General features: G+C 25.6%; 1 protein-coding gene across 6 annotated transcripts; it reads right to left on the reverse strand.

Moving 5' to 3' along the window:
* Nucleotides 1–1,263: 1,263 nt before the first annotated feature.
* On the reverse strand, nt 1,264–22,894 carry Rh50 (Rhesus blood group-associated glycoprotein Rh50). Of its 6 annotated transcripts, none has more exons than XM_083039019.1 (13): nt 19,224–19,430; nt 18,234–18,341; nt 15,304–15,439; nt 14,971–15,033; nt 10,355–10,541; nt 9,106–9,256; nt 8,562–8,709; nt 6,439–6,657; nt 5,430–5,512; nt 3,490–3,633; nt 2,364–2,529; nt 1,574–1,772; nt 1,276–1,468 (listed from the first exon to the last, which is right to left on the reverse strand). In XM_083039019.1, exons 3-12 carry the CDS (start codon nt 15,434–15,436, stop codon nt 1,609–1,611), a joined length of 1,458 nt encoding a protein of 485 aa, XP_082895145.1. In that variant the 5' UTR covers nt 15,437–15,439; nt 18,234–18,341; nt 19,224–19,430; the 3' UTR covers nt 1,276–1,468; nt 1,574–1,608. The 6 variants fall into 6 exon arrangements, with proteins under 6 accessions (XP_082895136.1, XP_082895181.1, XP_082895145.1 ...); XM_083039035.1 differs by having other exon boundaries at nt 18,234–18,358; XM_083039028.1 differs by having other exon boundaries at nt 19,219–19,430.
* Nucleotides 22,895–23,392: the final 498 nt, after the last annotated feature.

Consider the following 23,392-nt stretch of genomic DNA (forward strand, 5'->3'; position numbering starts at 1 on the left):
AATAAAATATTTTAAAAATTATTAAAGATATAATAATATTAAAACATTTAAAAAATTTAATAAAAATATTACCTAATATTATATTTTTTCTTTTCTCTTTTCCTTCAGTCATTCAATCAATCCTTTTTCTTTATTTCTTTTGCTTATTCTTTCTCTTCAATTTTAATTAAAAAGCCTTCTTCTCTTCTTCTCCTTTCTCTTTTTCTCTCTTTTTTTTCCTACTCTTTTTTCTCTCTTTCTATTCTTCTCTATCTATGAGTAATAAAATTAATGGTATAATTAAAAAAATAATTGGTCTTTTGTATAACTTTAAATAAAACATAAAAAAATTTATTAAAACTAATAATATTTAAACATTAACGAAGTAATATATAATTTAGTAATATTTTAATATTTTAATATTCTATAAGTAAATTAAATAATATTAATTATCAATAAAATTAAATAACATTAATAATATTTAACTATAGTACTTTATTAATAATATCTACACAACAATAACGCATAAAACTCTTGATAAAATAATGTAAATTGGATTAAATAATGCTTTATTTATTACATTTATAAAATATATATACTTTACTACACATACCTTTCTCTCTATTCTTTCCTACTTCCTCTTCCTCCTTTCTTCGTCTTCTTTATCTATATTTTCTTTAATTTAATTTAATGATATGTACACATAATATCATGTATATCATAATATAAACCACAATAATTGCATTCACAAATTGAATACACTATTAACCTCTCAATACATTTGAACTGTCAAAATGCGTATATACATTTGAACTGTCAAAATGCGTCGCTCAACCTTGACAGGCTTTTATCAATATGAAGTAATGTACAACGCAGCACACATCGAGATAACCAATCAGCATCGCGGAAAAGAGGCAACAATACTTGCGAGAATCGACTTAACATGCACTTTTTAGAAAAGGGAATCATGAAAATAAATTGTCGAAAAACAAAGAAACTGTACCTAAACTGTATTCTTTCTTTTCGGAATAATTTATTTCCGTTGAATCAAAACTCCTTTTTGCCAATATTAATAAAAATTACAATTATAATTGCAGATCTGCAATTTCACAAAAGACCTATATATATTTTATATATATAATACAATGCTCTATAATATATATAACACAATATGCGATATATGTTTGAGATTTTTTATTTATTTATTAAATTGCTAATATATTTACATAATTGTTACGTAATAAATTCATTAACTAGTTTTATTCAACATGTTTTAATATTTTAATGCAAAGGAAATATATTATACATATTCTAATCAAGAAATATTTTGTAACAATATTTTTTGTGTAAAACTATTTTACAAACGAGATAAATTTATTTTATCGATAAAACTCCTATTATATTTTCTTATTGATTTTGCACATTTTTTATATTTGATGGAATTATATATATTTGATTCCATAAAATAACAAGGTTTTTCTATAATTATCTGCAATAAAGTTTTGGAAAATATAAATAGAATCAAAAGGAAAGTCATTAAAGAATTTAGAATAGAATCAAAAAATGTAGCGTTATATTGATTAATAATACTTACATGCGAGTTTAAATAATTCAGGAGTTATCCATATATTAAATATGTCCCATCACTATTTGATCGTTGGCACGAGTGTTATCTTTTCGTATTTTCCCGGATGATTCGTCCTGAGATTCTTCTCCCAATTCCCAAACATACTTATCGTCAAATCTCTGTTTATCGCTGACCCAACCGCACTTTTTCGTACGTAGAAGTAAACCTGATTAAAAATTATATATACATACGTTATTATATATATATATATATATATATATATACTATATGTCAAATAGATATGTTGTTCAAAATTAATGAATAACATAACGAAAACGCTCTGACATCGATTCAAAATTCAGATAGGAAATAGATTAATGAAAGCCAGACGTCAGATTATATAACAAGCTATGTTACAGTTCTGCTGATAGCCTGTCGATATAATCGAAATTAGCAGACATTAAATTTGTAGCAAACATTTTGCAGAACAAACTTGACTGATTGGATAGTTTGAATTAAACGTTTATACATTAATAAAGGATAACTAACATTTTTTTATATACTTAATTAGATTAGATTTTTTATATACTTAATTAGCACGAGATGACAAGATGCCATGAATGACATATAAATAAAATTGATTTATTTCGAATTTTATAATACAAGAAGAAAATGTATGCAATTTTTCAATTCTCAGAAAATAATCCAATATATAGTTGCCAACAATCAAAAGCTTATATAGATTTGTAACAAAATTAAAAAGTTAGTTTTTCTTTCAGATTTTTCAATGTATGACGTAGAAATTGATTGAAAGTACCAGTTACTAATCCAGATACGACGGAGATTCCAAGAGTGACCACTAACGACAGTAATTGATATCCTGCTTGCTGATGAGCTGTCCTATCAAATCCTGCTGATATCCCATAAATGTCCCTCATCTCGTCGAGTTTTCCCGCCGAACTTGGCGCTCGCGCAGGAAAGATCTGTTGATCAATATCATTAAAGATCGTCATAAAATATAATTTGTCGTAATAAAAAAATATAATAGAAGATATTTAGTAAAGACGTTCCTTGTTAATTTTCAAAAATTTGCTACCCAACCGCGTATACTTATGGCTCCTGGTACCTTGTCGACCATGTCGGAATCGTGACGTCAGAGGCGAGAAAACACACGCTAAAAAGTTTTAGATGCCAATTTCTAAATAAAAACATTTGCATAAAATAACACTTAAAATCTCTTTAATACACTTCTAAAAAACGCTGAAAACTATCCTTTTCCCTTTATAATCAATCAACAACTGTAAAATGTAATATTATGAGGCTCAGTCCGTCTGGTCTTTGCACATGCGCAGTCATTCCGCATGTCAAAGTCTGATATCTCGATCATTTTACGGTTGTTGATTGACTGTCAAGGGGAAAGAATAGTTTTCGGCGTTTTTTAGAAGTGTATTAAAGAGATCTTAAGTGTTATTTTATGCAAATATGTTTTTATTTAGAAATGGCATCTAAAAAATCTCAACGTGTTATTTCTCGCCTCTGACGTCACGATTCCAATATGGCCGCGGTGAGCACCCAGGAGCCTTAAGGAGAAACAAGGCCACAAAGACAAGACTAGAATTAAAATGCGCATTTTTATACATACATATAATATTTTTTTTGCATGCAATATTTATTTTGCATCTTCTATTGACAAATAGAATTATTTGGCAATTATTAATCTATGAGATGCGCTTGATTCTTAATTAACTTCTCACTTTTTATAATTATTTATATTTAAATATTCAGAGTTTTATATTGTTTTGCGGTTAGATGAAATATATTCGCTAAAAATTTTAATAGAAATATATTTACTATTCCACGCGTCAATGTAAATAGAAATTAATTGAAACGAGAAAAATCATTAAATGATCGAATGATTAATTCGTGACAACAGAGTTACATACTTCGTATAGAGAGTAATCGTAAGAATCTTCCGAGGCCAAGGCTGCCATAAATGCGCCGAAAAGTCCAGCCAACACGCCTGGCATCCCATGCAAATTGTGCACCCCGCAAGTGTCATGGATTCGAAGTCGTTTCTGTATAATTGGCTGTAAAAAAACAAAAATTTAATACATAGAATGACTCATTAAAAAAAAAAATTAAATATCTCTTTGGTTTGAAAATACAAAAGAAATATGAAGAAATAATTATTATGGAATTTTTGTGTAAGAATTTTGTACGGTAAGATTAATTTATTTCAGTGCTATATTTTTAGTGCTATTTAAATTAATATATTTGTATCAAGTCTGGCAACACTATTAAAAATTACTAATTTGATCGACTATGTTAATATTTTATAATCAGAGTATAATGTATTTTTTGTTACGGTAAATAAAACATGGCAGTTAATATCGTTAAAAATAGTAAAAAAGAAATAGGATTTTTAAATTTAATTAAGCTATCTAATTATATAAAATAATAATAATTATTCAATTATTTTTGTTCGCTTGATCAGAATAATTTTACATCATTTATGAAGCTTGAGATATATATTAAGCTAAAAAAATTACATAAATCACGTCAGCATTTGGCAAGTAACACAGATCTAGGTTGAAAGCATTCATTCTTAATTCATGAGATTGAGTTTGAAAACAGAAATCCTTCTTTTTCATTATAAAAATTTCATCTATGTTTACAGTAAAGCTGAATTAATAAATGCATATTGTGTAATTAATAAAATTGAATTTAAGAATAAATATACTTAAGATATTAGATGGGATAATTGCAAGCAGAAAAGCGTTTTGATGATTCTTTTATAAGTAATAACTATTGCAAAAGAAGAATATATAAAAATAGGTATACTTTCTTGCCTATCGGCTTTAAAAGAAAAGGGTTTTAATAAAAAGTTTTAATAAACTTTACAAAAGTGTAATAATGACACGAGTGTAAAATTATATTTGACATAAAATCTAATTTAATTCCTTATCTAAAAACTTTGATTTGATAACTTAATTACATTGCAGTAAAATTTAAAATATTATCTTTAAAATTATATTTTATTTCCTATTTAAATCTACCCTTATTTTGTTTATCTCTCTCTCTCTCTCTCTCCCCCCCCCCCTTTTGTCCTTATATAATTTTCTTCATCCTGTTGATTCCTTCTCCCTTCTCCCTTAATAGTTGATTCATACTTGTACTTTTCCTTATCTCTGCGATACAATTTGTTACTAAGTACTCGAAAGTTTCGAGCTTCACTCTGACAATATCCTACACACATTCTATACCTGCACACGCTAAAATTTATTACAGAGTTCTCCGTCTCCACATCTGAATTTCGCAATAATTTTAAAAATCCTGATTTTATTTTCTTAAATTTTATAAATTTATTCCCTATCCTCTGTTTATATTTTGATTTAAAAAATACTTCATCTCTTCTCTTTTTTCAGAGATTTCTTGTCCTTTATGTTTTTACTACCCTCTCTTGTTTTAATCATTCCCCTCAAATAATTATTTAAATAATCATTTATATCTTATTTCAGCATTAAAAAATCTGCTTCTATTAAATTTCCTTCATTATCTTCAAATATTATAAATCTTGATTTTTAATATTTGAAGATAATGAAGGAAATTTAATAGAAGCAGATTTTTTAATGCTGAAATAAGATATAAATGATTATTTAAATAATTATTAAATTTATCTTCAAATATTATCTTCAAATATTATAAATCTTTGATTTTTTTTCAGTTATTCTTTTCTTATTATATGTTGTTACTATTTTCAAAATATCTTTTCCTAAAGCTATTTTCTTTATTTGTACTGTATTTCTCTCAACCGCTCGATTTCTTTTTTGATACTTTTCTTTATTCCTAATTTCTCCCATTGCATGTTAATAATCATAATTACCGTAAGGTATTTGTATCCCAGTACACTAATAAAGCCGGATAAAGCGCCGATAATCAAAGCACCCACTGGTTCACACATCATACCTGTGCATTAAAAAAAGAAGATTATATAGGATTAGAAAAAGACATGTTTAACTCTTAAAGGACAAAATAGTACTAATAAAAAACATTATTGCACTTGTTTCTTGAACAAGTATTTTATAACAATCTTTCGCCTAAAGCCATTTGAATTTCTTATATAAAAAATATGATATAGTATATAAAAAAAACAAATAATATTATGTGTTTATATATTAATTAAATATAATTTTTTTAGTTTTGTATAGTTTTGCATTCCTAAAAAAAAGAACATTGCATAAATTCAAAAATTCTAGCTTCTTAGAACAAATAAAATCAATAGTGACTTCAGAGAGCAATATTTGGATTTTTTGTTTTAAAATAATAAAGTGTGCTAACAATGAACAATATCCGAGATGTTTTTACACTTATTACTGCTTCGTCAACTAAAAAAAATATAATATTCAAATTTTTAATATAACATCGAGAGATAATCAGATAATGACAAAGTTACAAGCGATTTTGTGTATATAAATGAAAAAAAAATGATCTGCAAATCTGCTAAAAGTCGAATTCATAATGCATTTCTTTCCACTTCTTTCTTGTCCATATCAAAATACTGTACTGATCAATATAAGGACTGAAGTTTAAATTCAAGTCGTATAGAGTAAAAAGTGAAGTAATATCAAATATATCTCCAGAAAAAAATGTATCCAAAAATGTTGATTTTAATCGTGCAGTCAATTAAAAATGTAGATAAATCATTATGATAATATTAGAATATAAACTCTATAAAAAAGAAAAGCCAACATATCGATGAGAAACAAAAGAATTACCTATTCCCGCAACGTTTTTGCAATTAAATAAAATATATAAATAAAATATCTTGTTTCGTGAATGAAATAAGACATCAAGGGCGATTTTTGACGGTCATCCCTCATTGATTAACATACCTGCAGCTGTACCGATAGCTACACCACCAGCCAAAGTCGAATTTTGCACGTGCACCATATTGAATTTGTTGTCTTTGGAAACAAATGCGGATATGGCAAAGGCGATAACGCAACTAGCAGATATCGATAGCAAAGTGTTGATTATAGCTCGCTGTTGATCGTCTCCTTTCAATCCGCCGCTGTTAAATGACGGCCAAAATAGCCATAAGAACATCGTACCTGAAAAATAGTGATTGATTGTTAAGGCTCCTGGTACCTTGTCGACCATGTCGGAATCGTGACGTCAGAGGCGAGAAAACACACGCTAAAATTTTTTAGATGCCATTTCTAAATAAAAACATATTTGCATAAAATAACACTTAAAATCTCTTTAATACACTTCTAAAAAATGCCGAAAACTATCCTTTTCCCTTTATAATCAATCAACAGCTGTAAAATGTAATATTACGAGGCCCAGTCCGTCTGGTCTTTGCACATGCGCAGTCATTCCGCATGTCAAAGTCTGATATCTCGATCATTTTACGGTTGTTGATTGACTATCAAGGAAAAAGAATAGTTTTCGGCGTTTTTTAGAAGTGTATTAAAGAGATCTTAAGTGTTATTTTATGCAAATATGTTTTTATTTAGAAATGGCATCTAAGAAATCTCAACGTGTTATTTCTCGCCTCTGACGTCACGATTCCAATATGGCCGCGGTGAGCACCCAGGAGCCTTAAAATCCTATTAATTATGTTTTGCGTTTTTCTCAAAATATGAAAGAGTCTAAAAGAATCCATTCAAGAAACACACATGTCAAGTACATAAAAAGTTTCTTTTTACAACAAATAGAAAAGATATAGGGTTTAAAAAATAAAAATATTGTAAAACACTTAAAAAATTAGCCGTTTATGAATGACTTTAAGAGTTTCAATCGTTTATATGTTGTGTATAGAGTTATTTATATATATATATATATATATATATATATATATATGTATTTGGAAGGACATTCAAATACTTGGAAAGCGTATTTTTCAAAAAAAATATTTCAGACAAGAGTTGTTTGGTTTTTAAGGAAAAAAAAATTATTATGCCAGTCGATGATGTAAAAATCATGTCAAGGTCATTTTGAATTTTGTGTTGAATAAAAAGCCTCGTTTTTATTGCATATTCTTCTAGCTAAATGTCACGTATACAAAACGCTATTTAGAGAACTGCTTTAACTATAAAGTCCCTGAGTTATATAAGCCAATAAGATTAAAGTATTGTCGACATTAGCGTGTGTTACTCAAAGTGTTTCGCAAGAAGATTATTATAGAACGGACTTACATCTGCGTTTATGTATGTATCATTTCTTGACTTAAATTGTTCTAATAAATCAAGAAATGATACGCACATAAAAAGATATAAATCCGTCCGTAATAACTTCTTCATAATACATTTTGTCTAACTTTAATATTGTAAATATATATTTTGAATAGCTTTTGTTAGGGAATTTTTATTTAAATGGAATCCTCAAATAGTGTTTTGTAAACGTTTTGATATCAGCTATAAGAATATGTAATAAAAGTTTTTATTTAACAAATTTCAAGATGACCTTTACATTATAATCCAAAGTCAAATGTAACATAGCTTTTTCTCTCTAAAAAGTAAGAAACTTTAGTAAAACACTTTTTTGAAAATGTTTTTTTCGAGATATTTGAATGTGATCTTTAAAATAGAACATCAGTATATTTATCAGGAATGTAATTCTTTTGAAAATCCAAATAAATATTTAAAATGCAGTTTAAATATTATTAAGCATTTAGTAAATTGTCTAATTTTCATTATTATCGAGAATTAAATAACTTTGCAATTTTGTTTAACTATTGAAATGAAAAAAAACTGAAAATAATAACCATACTTTAGATTAATATTTATAATCATCTGTGTGATGTTAATTTAATTTTAAAAAATAGTAAACACACACAAAGAAATTTAAGAAAATATCTTAAGAAAATACAGAACCAATTATGCATTAAATTAGAATAATTTCAAAATTGTGAATTTTTCATAAAAATTTATTTAAAAAATATCAGGACACTTTAGATTAATCCAATAGTTAGTTAATACACGAAAAAATTGGTAACTTATATAGCACATACCGATCATGGCGAATATATCTGATTGATAAGATGATCCCTCGAGTTCATCTTCTTTTGGTCGATCCTTCATTCCAAATACAAAGCTGATAGCTAATCCAAAGTATGCACCAAACACATGAACAAACATACTACCACCAGCGTCGACGGCCTATAAAAATTTTTAAAATATATATGTATATATATTTTATGTATATTTATGTGTAATATACATAAATAAGTGTATTTATTAATATTTATTATATTTTATCAATATATAAAAATATAATATATTTATATTAATTAGATCGTATATTGGCATCTCATAAACTTTATCTTTAGCGCATATTAAGCATTTCTCATATCATTAAGAGCGTTGAAGATAAATTTATACTTTTTTTTGTGTATATCACTTATATAAATACTACTATTTACTTTTTTAGGATAATATTTTTACTAAAGAACATTATATATTTTGATAAAGGCGAGAAACAATATATAAATAATGAATATTATACATATGTCTTTGTAAATAATTACGAATGGCTAAAACTAGAGATAAACTTACCATAAATAAATTCTCCCCTATATACTTGTTGATGGTAAACATGACCAGTTCCACTATTCCCATAAATACTAGTTGCATGTAGGTCACTTTACCTAGGATTACACCCATAGAAATAAGCGGTGTAGCAACAGCAACATCGGCATCAAGAAGACTGAAAAATTTTACATAAAGAAGAATTATATGAGATGAAATAAAAATCAATAACAATCGTAACATTAATGATGAATATCATAAATTAATAAAAAAAACTGAACAGAAAGAAATTGCTTTTAATATTCGTGCCTTGTCGAAGGAATGCGCCATTACAAAAATTCCATAACGATGCTTTGCTTGTAGAAATAATAAATAATGACCTTGTAAACAATATATAATTGAGTTAGCGACAAAGAAAAACTCGCGATTGAAATAAAAATTACTATAAAAAAACTAATAAATCATATCTGAAGAACAAAATTGCACATTAATTATTATCAATGCATGGTTTTCAATTAACTCGTTTCCCCAAATTGTGTACATTTATTTTAGACTCTTCTTTATTTTTAACAATATTTAAGTTCTTTATATTGATAAGAAAAAGTTAATATTTACACATCCCCATTAATAAGAAACCTTGCAAACTCGAAAATTCTGATTTTGATGAAACTTTACATTTACACACACGTAGAGAAGCTAAATAGATGAATTTAGAAATTTTTAGTTACGACCTAAAAGCGATTTTAAGGGATGAAAGCACCTTTCATATGTTAAGCGGCTTTTTACTCATCCCGATATATCTCGAAAAGTATTCGAGATATCAAAAAATGTTTTATACAAAAGTTTTATAGTAAGAACATCTATTTTTAATCATATTAATAAAAAGAATTTTTTAATAATTTTAAAAAATATTTTTTAAATTATTGAAAAAATTGTTTTTTCACACAAAATCTTATTAATATAATTTAGAGATGTTCTTTATAATGAAATTTTTCTATATAACATTTATTAATATCTCGAATATTTTTTTAGAACAGCAAAAAGTTGTTCTACATATGAAGGATGATTTTACCCCTTATAATCGTTTTAAATTATAGCTAAAAATTTCTAAATTCATCTATTCCCCCCTACGTGTGTGTGTAAAGTTTCATCAAAATCAGAATCTTCGAGTTTACGAGGTTTCCTTTGTTAGCATATACATATATATTTATCTTATTTTATTTAAATATTCAACATGGATTAAAACATGAAATATTAAAATATTAAAATATGATACCTTTCTAAAGAAAGATAAGCTTTGCTGCCCAATGTCATTTGCATCACGCCGTCGCAGATTAGAGCCACTTGGACGAGTATCGCACCAATAAGGAAAGTCAAGCCTACAGCGCTTTGACCATATCGCTTTAAAAATGTCATTAGGAAGCCAAAGCCGATCCAAATCATCACGTGGACGTCTTGATACACTGTGTCATTTTAGTAAGTTAGATAGGAATGAATATAAAAAAAGAAAGCTTATTACAAACAGAAATTGGCAAAAAATTAATAATAAATTAATATATATTACTTGATTATTTAATTAATTATTTATCAGAAAAAATATTATGTGATTATTCGAGTAATTAGTAATCAAAGTCGAAAGTTATTTGATTACTCGATTAATTAATAATCAAAATCGAAAGTTATTTGATTACTCGATTAATCAGTAATCAAAGTCGAAAATTACTTGATTACTCGATTAATTAGTAATCAAAGTCGAAAATTATTTGATTACAATAATCAAACCTAAAAGTTTTCGAAATTTAATCGTCTGACAAATGACAAAACTTTGAAAAAAGAGTGCTGTAAAAAGCAAACTGTATTTTTAAGAGCACGTAAAATATAAAAAATACTTGATATTGTAATTAAAAAAATCCAATTCAACTAATTTTATCACAGAAATATTTCATTCAATCCTTTTTTCTGCGTGTAATTGCTGCTTTAGGTTTGATTATTAATTAACTAATTAATCAAGAAACATCTGACCCTCAGTGATGAAAAAGTAATTAAAAAATTTTTAGGTTTGATTACTGTAATCAAATAATTTTCGACTTTGATTTTCGAGTAATCAAATAACTTCTGACATTGATTACTGATCAATTGAATAGTCAAATAATTTTCGAATTTGATTACTGATTAATCATGTTATCGTTAATCAAAGCTGAAAATATTACTAAAAATAATCGAATGCCGATCCCTGGTTACAAGCTCTCTTTTTTTAAATTCTTTTAAAGAGAATTCTTAATTAAAGAACGCATTATGCTTGTTTGCTTCATGTTTATTTCGTTTCATAATCATAAAGCTATTTCGAGAATGTTGCAAGCTAGACATGAATTTAACAAGTTACTTATATTTTTTTAAACTGAAAAAAAAACCTCAAGGTCAAGTCTGAATTTTTTATGGAATGGACTTAAAAAGACGAACACTTTCACATCTCAAATATTTTTTTAGGATTTTCCAAATAATAATGATTTTTTGAAATTGGCCTTTTTGGGGAATTTTAACCCTAAATAATTCCTGAATGGGTCGAATTCTTGTTTACGCCAAAAATTTTCCTTCTTTATGCCCTTTCAAACGATATAATACAATATGAGGGGTTCCATTTGATCAAGCACGTATTTCACGGTTTCTCATAATTTTGAGCGACAGACTTTATGGATATCCTGTATCAAAGAATACATGATATACTTTAATAATCTAATATTGAATCTCTATAATAATTTTTTGAGGAGGCGGGTTGAGTTAACACTTTTTTTACTCACTCTTTTTTTTAAAACATTTTAAACTTACATGTATACGAGTACGGCAGAGAATTTGATTCTCCATTCAAATGAGGTGCGACGCTATTCTCTCGAATGGCGGCATCCGCCTTTCGGGCGTAATACGTAGCAAAAAAAGCGCACATTAAAATGCCCTCGATAAACAGAAGCATAATCGCATGCATCAGACCGTCGCACATCCACCAATGAAACATTGTGCGTCGTACCATATCGTACTCGATCAATGTGATTTCTTCAAAATTTATTATTGCCGTTACATGACATTTTTTTTAATGAATACTTATCCGATTTGTTCTGTGTTTTAGTTTAAATCTAATATTAATTTCCGGGCATTCACACGTACAATAAACTTGATGTGAAATCGCCTGATCTAAGACGAAGAAAATATTTCATTTCTACAAAAAGAATGCATAATCGCGAATGGCTTTATTATAATATAATAATTATAATATAATATAATATTATAATATAATATAATATTATAATATAATATAATATTATAATATAATAAAATTAAATTAATGTATTTATTATACAATAAAAAAATTTACTTTATAAAATATAAAGATAGGAAATAATTAGTATACACAAGTAACTAATATATTATGCTCAAATTAATCAACATAGTCATCGGACTCGCGAGACACATTTATTGTTTGGAAAACAATTTTTTTCACATATTTTTCTTTTTTTTAATATTACACAGTTGGAAAATTTGTATTTTCTTGTTAGAAACGGTCCCCGTTAAAATTTTTGTGTTAAATATTTAACACATTCATGTGTTAAATTAACATATTGCTGCTGTGTTAATTGAACTCAAATGTTAAATTATTAAAATAACTGAAAAAAAGTGTAAAAATAACACAATGTGTATTTACTTTTAATTTTACACAATAAATATGTTCGATATTATTAGTGACAAGATTTATCTGTTAAAATTTACACAAAAAAAATGTTAATTTTACTTTATAATATAAGTGGGGATGATAAAATGTAAAATTAACAATTTTTTAAGTTAATTTTCACATTAAAACTATGTTAATTTAACACAAAATTTATTTCAAGTTTACTTGAAGTTTGCATTTATTTTATGTTAAAATATTAACACAATATTCGTGTCATCATTTAACATATCCGTATTATGTTAAATTAACACAAAAATTTCTGTGGACCGTTTGGGACATGTGATATTTGTTAAATTTAACACAAATTTTTCAACTGTGATATAAAGACTTTTAATTTTACTCGTATTTAATAAAATTCGATTTGCAAACTTCTTGCATCGCCTAGTCTTAAAATGAAGATCACGTGACGCTATATCGAGTTATACACCTGAATAAGTTATATACCGAGTTTGCCAAAAAAATATGGTTAACTTTCAAAGTTAAATTCGTTCGGAACGGCAACATTTGCCGACAAATGCCAAAGATGTACTGTCTCTGATGACTAACACAACTGAAATTTTTCGAATGCACAAAAGATAGTGATCGGCAATCTGTTCAAAATATAGAAAAGGTCAAGACATTGGGGGTCGTAACTCTGTCTTTCATGTGCTGACAATGTGTTTTTTTTTTTTTTTTATTATTTCTTTTGTGCGATTGTGACGCACATTGGGAGCTGACACGGATATATATATAAATATATATATCATACATACAGGTTAAGTTATTTAAAAAATTGCAAGCTTCTTTCTTGAAAGTTTTTTACAAACAATAAAACATGTATAGAAATATCCCTCTCCGATTTTGTGACAGACTTTGTATATGAGACATATAGCAACTTAAAATAAGAATCACGTATTTTTTTATCAATGTTTTCTCGTATTTATTAAAGATTGAAACAAAATAATTCTTTAGAAATAATTTGATATATGCGATTTCGATCGAATATCATCGAAATTATGAGATATATTATATTAAAAAGTATTTCGAATATATAAATATATATTTTGGAAAATATAATAATATTAGAATTAAGTTTTATTTTGATTATATATATATATATATATATATATATATTGTTAATTTGATTTAATAATATTATTAATAATATATATAATATATATAATAATATAATAAGATATAATAATAATATAATAAGATATAATAATATAATTGTATATAAATGAATTCAGTGTCAAACGTATTTTAACTTCTGTGTTAAACCAGTTAATAAATAAGATATTCAAAATTTCTAAAATAAGTAAAGTGTGTAAAGCAAGAGATATTTTGAAAAATATTATATTTTCATAAAACTTTTGTTTGAAACATTGTTTTATATACGGTGTCTCTTTTTAAGTAGACTTGAGACAAATATTTCCAAAAATTAAAGAAGATACGAAAAAATGTTTTGGATAAACGTTGTAGAATTAAGAAGGAGAAAAGAAGATATGATATATATAAAATAACATTGCTCATAATTTGCACACATTATACATAATCTAGTCTTTGATGGATGCACGTATTGTTCTTTATAAAATAAGCAATAATGCGATCTTGCTCTTTTTCCTCCTCGAACTGTCTCAAAGTTCTATACCACCCTTTGATTTCAGTCTTTTCGTATCAGCTTTTCTTCTTTTGTTAAATACATTCGTAATTTTGTGTATCTAATTTATAATTAAAGCTAAGTGATTTATGATTTTTTATAGTTTATATATAAATCAGATACATTTTTTTAATATTAAAATTTTAAAAACTGATAAACTGATTTTAAAAGTTGTATATTAACTACAAGGATGTTTTTTGCAATTATATTAAGTTGTTATATTATTTATAATTAGCACTTTGAGATTACTATTATAAAAGTAGAAAGAAGTCAAATTTATTTTTTATAAATTATTATTTTACAAGTAAATTAAACTATTAATTTTTTATGGTGTATTTATTGTTTTTAAAACAGAAATATTTTAATTTTTAAATAAAGTTTTAAAATTTTGTCACTTGTTGCTTAATTGTAATATTGCGCTCAATTAACCTACTTTGAAAAAATTGCTTCTGAAAAAGTAAATGCATTTAAAAAAAAAATTACTTTACACCTTTAAACCAGTTAATAAATGATTGAACTTTAATAAACTTACTCGGATAAATCCGCAATGGATCTTCTGGTTTCTTCATCGTTTGTTTATGTTTGTCGGTAAAACCTGCAAATTTAATATTTTTGTTAAGATACAACAGTAATAAATATATAGAGATTGATTGCTCATTCAAAGTATCTTTTAATTGATAATAACTACATTCCGTACTTTGCAACTAGTAATAATAATAATAATAATATTCGATCGTAATTTTATTTTTTTTTTTTAAAGAAATTAAAGTATTCTGTAGATTATAAACTGTCTCTATAATATAAGAAATATAAAATATATATATATATATATATATATATATATATATATGTATTGTATACTGACCAGTGTGATTTTTTAGCAAATTAGAATTTGCTTCCGGGCCATACGTCATCATCGTCCCAAGTAGAACAATTAAAAGAATCTCTGTCAGAAACAGCAACATCACTTGTTGCTTCTCGATGATCGATGTATACATTGTCTGCAAAAACGCAAAGATTTGTTTGGATTACTATTCAAATAGTTATATTGCTATATTTAAGATATTCGTTTTTGTTGTTTAAAAAAAATATTGTCTTTCTGTTGCCTTTTATTTAAAAATAAAATTGCACAAGTTTATCTTATATTTAAAGCTAATTTTTAAATAATCGGCTATTTTATTTGAAAATTATTTTTTTATGTATATTAAATAGCCTCTGAGACTTGATTATCTTGAAATATAATTATTGTCTAAAAAATTAAAAATTTGTACGTAATATTTTGCAAAATTCGCAATATTTTCAAAAATATATGTTGATAAATATTTATATTCTTGAACATCATGTTTTTTTTCATCGTTACTCTATATCTCAATAACTTTAAATTTTAAGAGAAAAAAATCAAGTGAGATCTAATAAATGAGTTGCAACTACTTTGAAACAAATAAATTTTTAACTTAAAAATTCCTTGAATTGCAGATATTGAGTTTTGACTAAATAAATGTTCTGGACACAAAACAAAATAAAATAAAATCATAGACACAATAGACTTGTGTTAAAAACGAAAACGTTGTGTAGTTTAAAACGAAAATAAGTAGATAAAAGACTGTAGATAATCTCATAACAAATCCACAAACAATCACATTTCCAATTTAAAAAAAAAAATGAAAATGATCAAATAAATTCCATCCTACATAAAAAAAGTTTTAAAAAATACACGATGTGTAAAATAATTCTTTACAAGTGTTTCCAATTTTCTGACATTTTACTTCGTTTTCTATTTTCTATAAATGTTATAATAGAAAATCTGAAAGATCTAAAAAGAAATGAGAATGATTATACGTAACTTCTAAAAAAAAAACATGTTTTAAAAAACACATGATTGTGTAGAGATTCTTCACGAGTTTTTTTGTATCTATTTTTACAACATTTTACTTTACTTTCTATTTTATATATAAAAATAAAAACACTTTTTTTATCTTAGATGCAGATATAAATAATACATATTTTTATTATTTATATCTGCATCTAAAACGATAAAGATAAAGATAATTTTATAAATTTATATTGTTTTTTTTTAATTAATAATTTTTTAAACATAAGTTTGTTTTTAAATTTATAGTGTTCGGATTCTCTCGTTTATGGTCTGTTGTGACCCGACAGCGTTCATTATTGCGTTTACATTATAAATCACTTTTATGACCGCCTATACTCTACACTTATAATCAATTTATGATCTAACGACTGTCAGTATTATAACATACATTATTTGTATCACACGTTAAGCTGAAGATGGTCCAAAGAAAGGAACGTTCTAAAGAAATAAAGATAAGTGTACGAACTTTTGCGTTCTTATTTCCGACGCACCGACTCTTATTAACCCATTCCTTCATCCTTTTTTGAATATATTTTTCTAGTTATAATTTTTTTTCTAAGTACTTTTGGAACCGAGAAATAAGATTTTTTATTGAGAAAAAGAAAAATGATGACTTACGTAGGAAAATAAAGTAGATACGTACAAGTGTTGTACCAGTAATAAAAGTAACAAAAGTTTTCTCTCTTTTTTTGTGTCCTTTGTTTTTAATGTCCAATCAGACCTTTATTTAAAAAGCACGCCACGTATTTTCATGCCGGAAGCGCTCAAGCTTCAAAAATATTTGTAATGAAACGAGCGGAGCAACACGTGCTAAAGATTGGCAAATATAGAGATTGTAATTAAGAATGATGACACGTAGAGTGTATAGAGTTTCTTCCAGAGTGGCAATAAAAATTAAATTGTTGAAGTCGCGCGTTAATAAAACGCAAAAATTACATCGTAGACAATTTGTAGTTTTATAACATAACGAATGACATAATGCTGGAATTTAAATAATCTATCAATTTTCCTTTGTCATTTATACGGTGCTGAGAAATTCGTAAAGATGCATGGTAACAGTGCAAATATAATTAACGCCTAACAGTAAGAGAATTCAATCTAATTGAAACATAAACACGTAAGCCTGAAATAAACTTGACACATTTAATTGAAATATATGTTCGATGCATTATCATATATATTTATACAGAGAAATAATCAAATAATGATATAAATAAATAACAATAAAAATAAATTTAGATTATATAATAATAAATAAATATTATATAATAATAATAAAATTAGATTATATAATAATAATAAAATTGAATAATAATAAAATTAGAAAGATGAAAATTTTAATATTATTTATACAAGTATATCTAAAAAATTATATTAGATTCTTAAGACATAGTCTAATATAGTTTTGGAGATGTACTTATATAAATATTAAAATTTTCATCTTTCTTTTAATTATTATTATTAATATATAAATATTAAGACATAAATAAATGTTAATACCTTTCCTCTACAATGCATCAACATCAAAATCATCGGAAAAATGTGTGTCCGTTAATATAAATAATTACTATATAATTAGTATATGTTTATATTACTGTTTTTCGTCAATATATAATAAACTTTTTGATTTTAAAAAGTGTTACTTTTAAGCACTCAAAACTTTTATTATTGACTAATAATGTTAATAATTTCTTTTGTATTCTAGAGACTAGCATTATTTATTACGTAATGGACCAAGTTTTTTAAAAATAAATTACAAAGTGAATATTTACCAACATAAAAATAAACTTATATTTAATTATAATATAATTATAATATAATGAATTATTTAGAGAGGTAGAGAGAGAAAGAAAAGAAATATCATACTTTTTCAAAGCGCGCATAAAATAAAATTTTTATAATAAAATTGTCACTTTTCTTACCTTTTGTGCTAATTAGGAAAGAGAAACAATAAAGGTGATATGCAAAGAATTTGCTTCTAATTCACAGATTGTCTCTTAAGGATATTTATACAGAATGGCTCAAAAGTCCTGCAACAGTAAAATATCTCGAAAACAAAGATTTTTTGAGAAAAATGTTTCAAATCAAAGTTGTAAAGCTTTAAATGTTAGTATGACTATAAATATTATTGTTAAAGTCACGTAAAATTTATTTTGAAATTTTTAAATGAACTCCCCTATTTTTTATTACATATTCATGTAGCTTATTTTAAGAGCTTTTCAAAACATTATAATAAAGTTTTTTTCCTTTAAGTATTTTTCGAATTAAGAAGCTTAAAAGATTTTTACATAAACAAAATATCTTCTAAAACATTTAGTTTTCGGTAATCTTATCTTAATACTTTTATGCATAGAATAATGAGACCAATCAATTGGTGTAAAGAAAACGCATAATTGTTTTTAAGAAAATATATATTGCAAATTGTAAAACATTTTCTTAAAAACAACTATGCGTTTTCTTTACGCATTAATTGATTTGTCTAATTATTTTATGCATAAAAGTATTAAGGTAAGATTATCGAAAACTAAATAATATTTTACAAGATATTTTGTATTTTATGTCAAAATACTGTAAATTATTTCAAGCATTATAATTCGAAAAGCACTCAATGAAAAAATATTTTATTATAGTGTTTTGAAAAGCTCTCGAGACAAACTACAAGAAATCAATCAAAAATATTAAGGGTTTGCATTAAAAAATTTCAAAATAAATTTTGCATGGCCTTATAACAATGCTATTTATAGTCACACTAATATTATTATTTAATGCGCTTATATAACGTCTTATAACTTTTATTTGAAACATTTTTTTTTCAAAAAGCCTTCGTTTTCGAAATATTTGACTTTTGGAACACTGTATACTGTATAAGATTAACTATATCGTCTCTTTGACACATAACAGTATTACATTACTTGTATCGGTATAGAGAATTAAAGATTTAACTCAATCAAACACACACACAGACGTACACAAATCACGCGCGGGAAGAGAAATCATATGATTTCGCGAACGAAATCACGAGGGATCTCTAACTAGAATAAGAATAAGAGACGGAGCTTGTCGACACGAGGAGAAATCGTTCAATGCTGGCATGAAGATGACACGCGATCGATTTGTTCTGCTCAAGGAAATACATGGTCAACATGTACTGATATAATTAGACCGTTTATAGAACGAGACAAACAAGTCGCGATCCGAAGTAGTAATACGATATTCTACAAAATAATGCGCTGAGCAACGAAAAAAAAAATCTATAAACAACACGGGTAAGAATATTCCATTAAATTCTTTTTGCATGTAAATTTTAATAAAAGTAAATATTAATAAGATAAGTAAAATTCGAGTTTTATTTTAGAAGAAAATTACACCGAGCATCTCTATAAAATATAACTTGTTAACAAAATTATATTAAAATATTTTATTAAAAGAAGATTAACTGTAGAGGAAAAAAAGAGTATAATAAAAATGTCAAATTTTTAATTGAAAGAAGAGAAATCGAGTTGAAGCTAAACTGTGAAGGCAGAAGTGAGAGACAACGAGGGATCGAGATGGCACATCGCAACACAGTTTAGCAGACTCCTATATTAGGGTAGGCGTATTCCCATATTAGATTTTAATCAGTTAGAAATGAAATTTTACGAACTGGGCGTGGTAGTCTGCTCCTCTACCGGTTAACACCTCTTCCTGAAAGCTCTTCAACCTTTGCGATCGTGTTATGAATGTCTATGTGTCTATAGACTTCTGATATGCAAAATCGCATAATACGCGTGATTTGGCTATTCAAGTTTAAACGTTTAAGCCTCAAATTTACATTAATATCTATAATACAATACATAAGTATACAAGGTGTCCCAAAATTCATACTTGACCTTTCAGGGGCAGATTCTTCGGATCATTTGGAGACGATTTGTCCTCAGTGAAAATGTCGAGGCATCAATAATTTTCGAGTTATAAGCGATTGAAAATAAAGGGGTTTTCGCAAACTAAGTCTTGTGGAAATAAAATTTAAACAAAATCATATTCTTCGGTTAATTTCAGGTACACAGTTGAAAAATTTGTGTTTTTAACAAATATCACCTGTCCCAAACGGTCCACAGAAATTTTTGTGTTAATTTAACATAATACGGATATGTTAAATGATGACACGAATATTGTGTTAATATTTTAACATAAAATAAATGCAAACTTTAAGTAAACTTAAAATAAATTTTGTGTTAAATTAACATAGTTTTAATGTAAAAATTAACTAAAAAAATTGTTAATTTTACATTTTATCATCCCCACTTATATTATAAAGTAAAATTAACATTTTTTTTCTGTAAATTTTAACAGATAAATCTTGTCACTAATAATACGGAACATATTTATTGTGTAAAATTAAAAATAGATATACATTGTGTTATTTTTACACTTTTTTTTAGTTGTTTTAATAATTTAACATTTGAGTCCAATTAACATAACAGCAATATGTTAAATTAACACATGAATGTGTTAAATATTTAACACAAAAATTTTAACGGGGACCGTTTTTAACAAGAAAACACAAATTTTTCCAACTGTGTAGAGTTTACTCTAATAGAATTTTAATTTAAGGCTTACAATTAGTTACAAAGATACATGATGGCAAAAATTGGGAACATGCAAAAAATGATGGCCTCCCTCGACGTGTGATGTATAAAACTGATTTAGAAGAACTGTTAGTATTCAGCGTATAAAGGTAGAGAAAGAGATTTCCTTTACATATTACAGTAACTTCTGTAAATTTGGCAAATTAAATCAGTCAAATTATACATTAAAATAACATTAGACGTTTTTTTTAATCTTTGCTTCTAATATGGAAATAATTTTTTTTAACAGTAATATATCGATCTTGAGATAGGTTATCAATTAATTCAATTTCAATGTTGACAAAATTAATAATTAGATTATTTAATGATAAAATAGTCAAAAAAGTAGTTTAGTTAAGATGGTCAAAAAAATTATATTTTTTCTCTTTATTAGATATTGCATACATTTTATTTTGGTAATCAAACGCGCAATTTTTTATATTAATACAGCATGCACAGTTATTAATATAATATAAAAATATACATTAATATTTATTATAATAAAGATTAAAATTATATTTGAGATTAACTTATGTTCATTTGTATGCAAGTTAAATTTTAATAATATTTGAATATTTCAAACTTTAATTTATGCTCCAGACAGTTATATTTAATCATATATTCAATTATATAAATCTTCAGGTTTGAAAAATTCAAACTTAAAGATTTTTTTTATATTTTCTACACAGAAATCATAAAATATAATAATAGGTATGTTATATTAATTAAAGAATGTAGTTGTGTTAATTTTTCAACTATACATAAAGTGGAATTTACAAAAAACTTCTTTCTCAATCGCTTATAACTCGAAAATTATTGCAATGTCTCAATATTTTTATTAAGGAAAAATTATCTCCAAATTGACTAGAGAATTGGCTTTTAAAAAGAAATTCAAAAGTTTTAGGACATCTTATTAAAAAAGATCAATAATAAAAAAAATTAATTATTTGATTTCTTTCATCAAGAACCATATTATATTTTTTAGATTTTTTATTTTTTATTAAACTTTTATTAATATATCTTTAATATATCTCTAGAAACATATATAACATTTTTATATGTCTAATAAATTATATTATTTTTATTTTTTCAATTTATTCTTCTTAATGCACTTAATGCACATTTTTCTTTACTTTCTTTCTGCAAAGTAAAAAATAATTTAATTATCCCCAGAAAAAAATTGCAAAGCTTTCGCAAATAATCTATAATAAATTCGATTCTGCATTTAATGCATCGTGCGCACATCAAAGATTTACGTTATCGGATATTTTATTTTCAATTTATTATATATTAATACTTTGCACTTTTCGACCTATCTCTGACTGCTTCCTATCGACAAACTCGAAAATACTTCTCAATCGGAGTTTTTATTCATCAAGCGAATAACTTTCAAATGTCAATAAATTTTTTCGAGGTTGCTCGAACAAATTCACATAATCAATTAATGAATGTAATTAATGTATAGAAATAATAACCGACAATTTTATGCTGTACTTTTTTTTTTACCGAAATTATAATATTTTCGATAAATCTTATGTATACACCGTTCATAAAAATATCTATATGTATATATTCATAAAAAAAAATTTGAAATTCTCTTTATTGACTTCATGTTAGGTACACTTACTTAAAAATTTTAAGATTAGTCGTATCTTTTTGAATATTTTTTATCATTACATGAAGATATATAAAGATAGATGAGAAAATACTTATGAGCGATAAGAAACCTTTCATCTTTTAAATATATAGATATCTTTTATATGAGATTATTTATATGAGACTATAGATATTTTTATCGATTTAAAGAATAATTTTTCTCTAATTTATTGTACGTGAATATTAAAAAATCTTCCAAACTTTAACGCGCGAAAAAAAGTAATATTTAATATTACTTAATAAAACTTATTACCTTATTATTTCTTGCTCGAATTTTTGCGGCCAACGTTTCGTCTTTAGTAGTCAAAAGAAAGAGTTCGAGGCAACGGTAAGATTAACAATGGATATTTTCACCAGCTCCGAGAGGATTATATATTCAATAGATCTTAAAGAGCGAGACCTTAAGATTCCGAAAACCCACGAAATCTCACGATCGCGTTCTAAATCAATTCAATTTGACGACATAAGCGAACCGTGAGCCGAAGCAAACACAAAAAAAATATACATGACTTTACGTGAAATATGACAATACAGAACATAAAAAAAATAAATTTATTTTCAATAATAAAACATGTAGCTTTTTGAAAGTACTGTGTGACTTTATTTAATTTATTGTATACTTTTTTTAATTTTGACTTATTATTTAATTTATTAATATTAATTATTTATTTATTTATTTAATTTATATATAGAGTGATTTGTAAATTGTATATGCTATTACTGGAGGAAATAAATTATTATTCTAAATTCTAAAGCGATATTTTTGTGTAAAAAAGATTTTCTTTATTGATATCATTTTCCTCTGATTCCAAATAAAA

This window comes from Prenolepis imparis, unplaced genomic scaffold, assembly GCF_030444845.1.
Source record: "Prenolepis imparis isolate NDT839.2.m4 unplaced genomic scaffold, iyPreImpa1.0 SCAF_1, whole genome shotgun sequence".
NCBI lineage: Eukaryota > Metazoa > Arthropoda > Insecta > Hymenoptera > Formicidae > Prenolepis > Prenolepis imparis.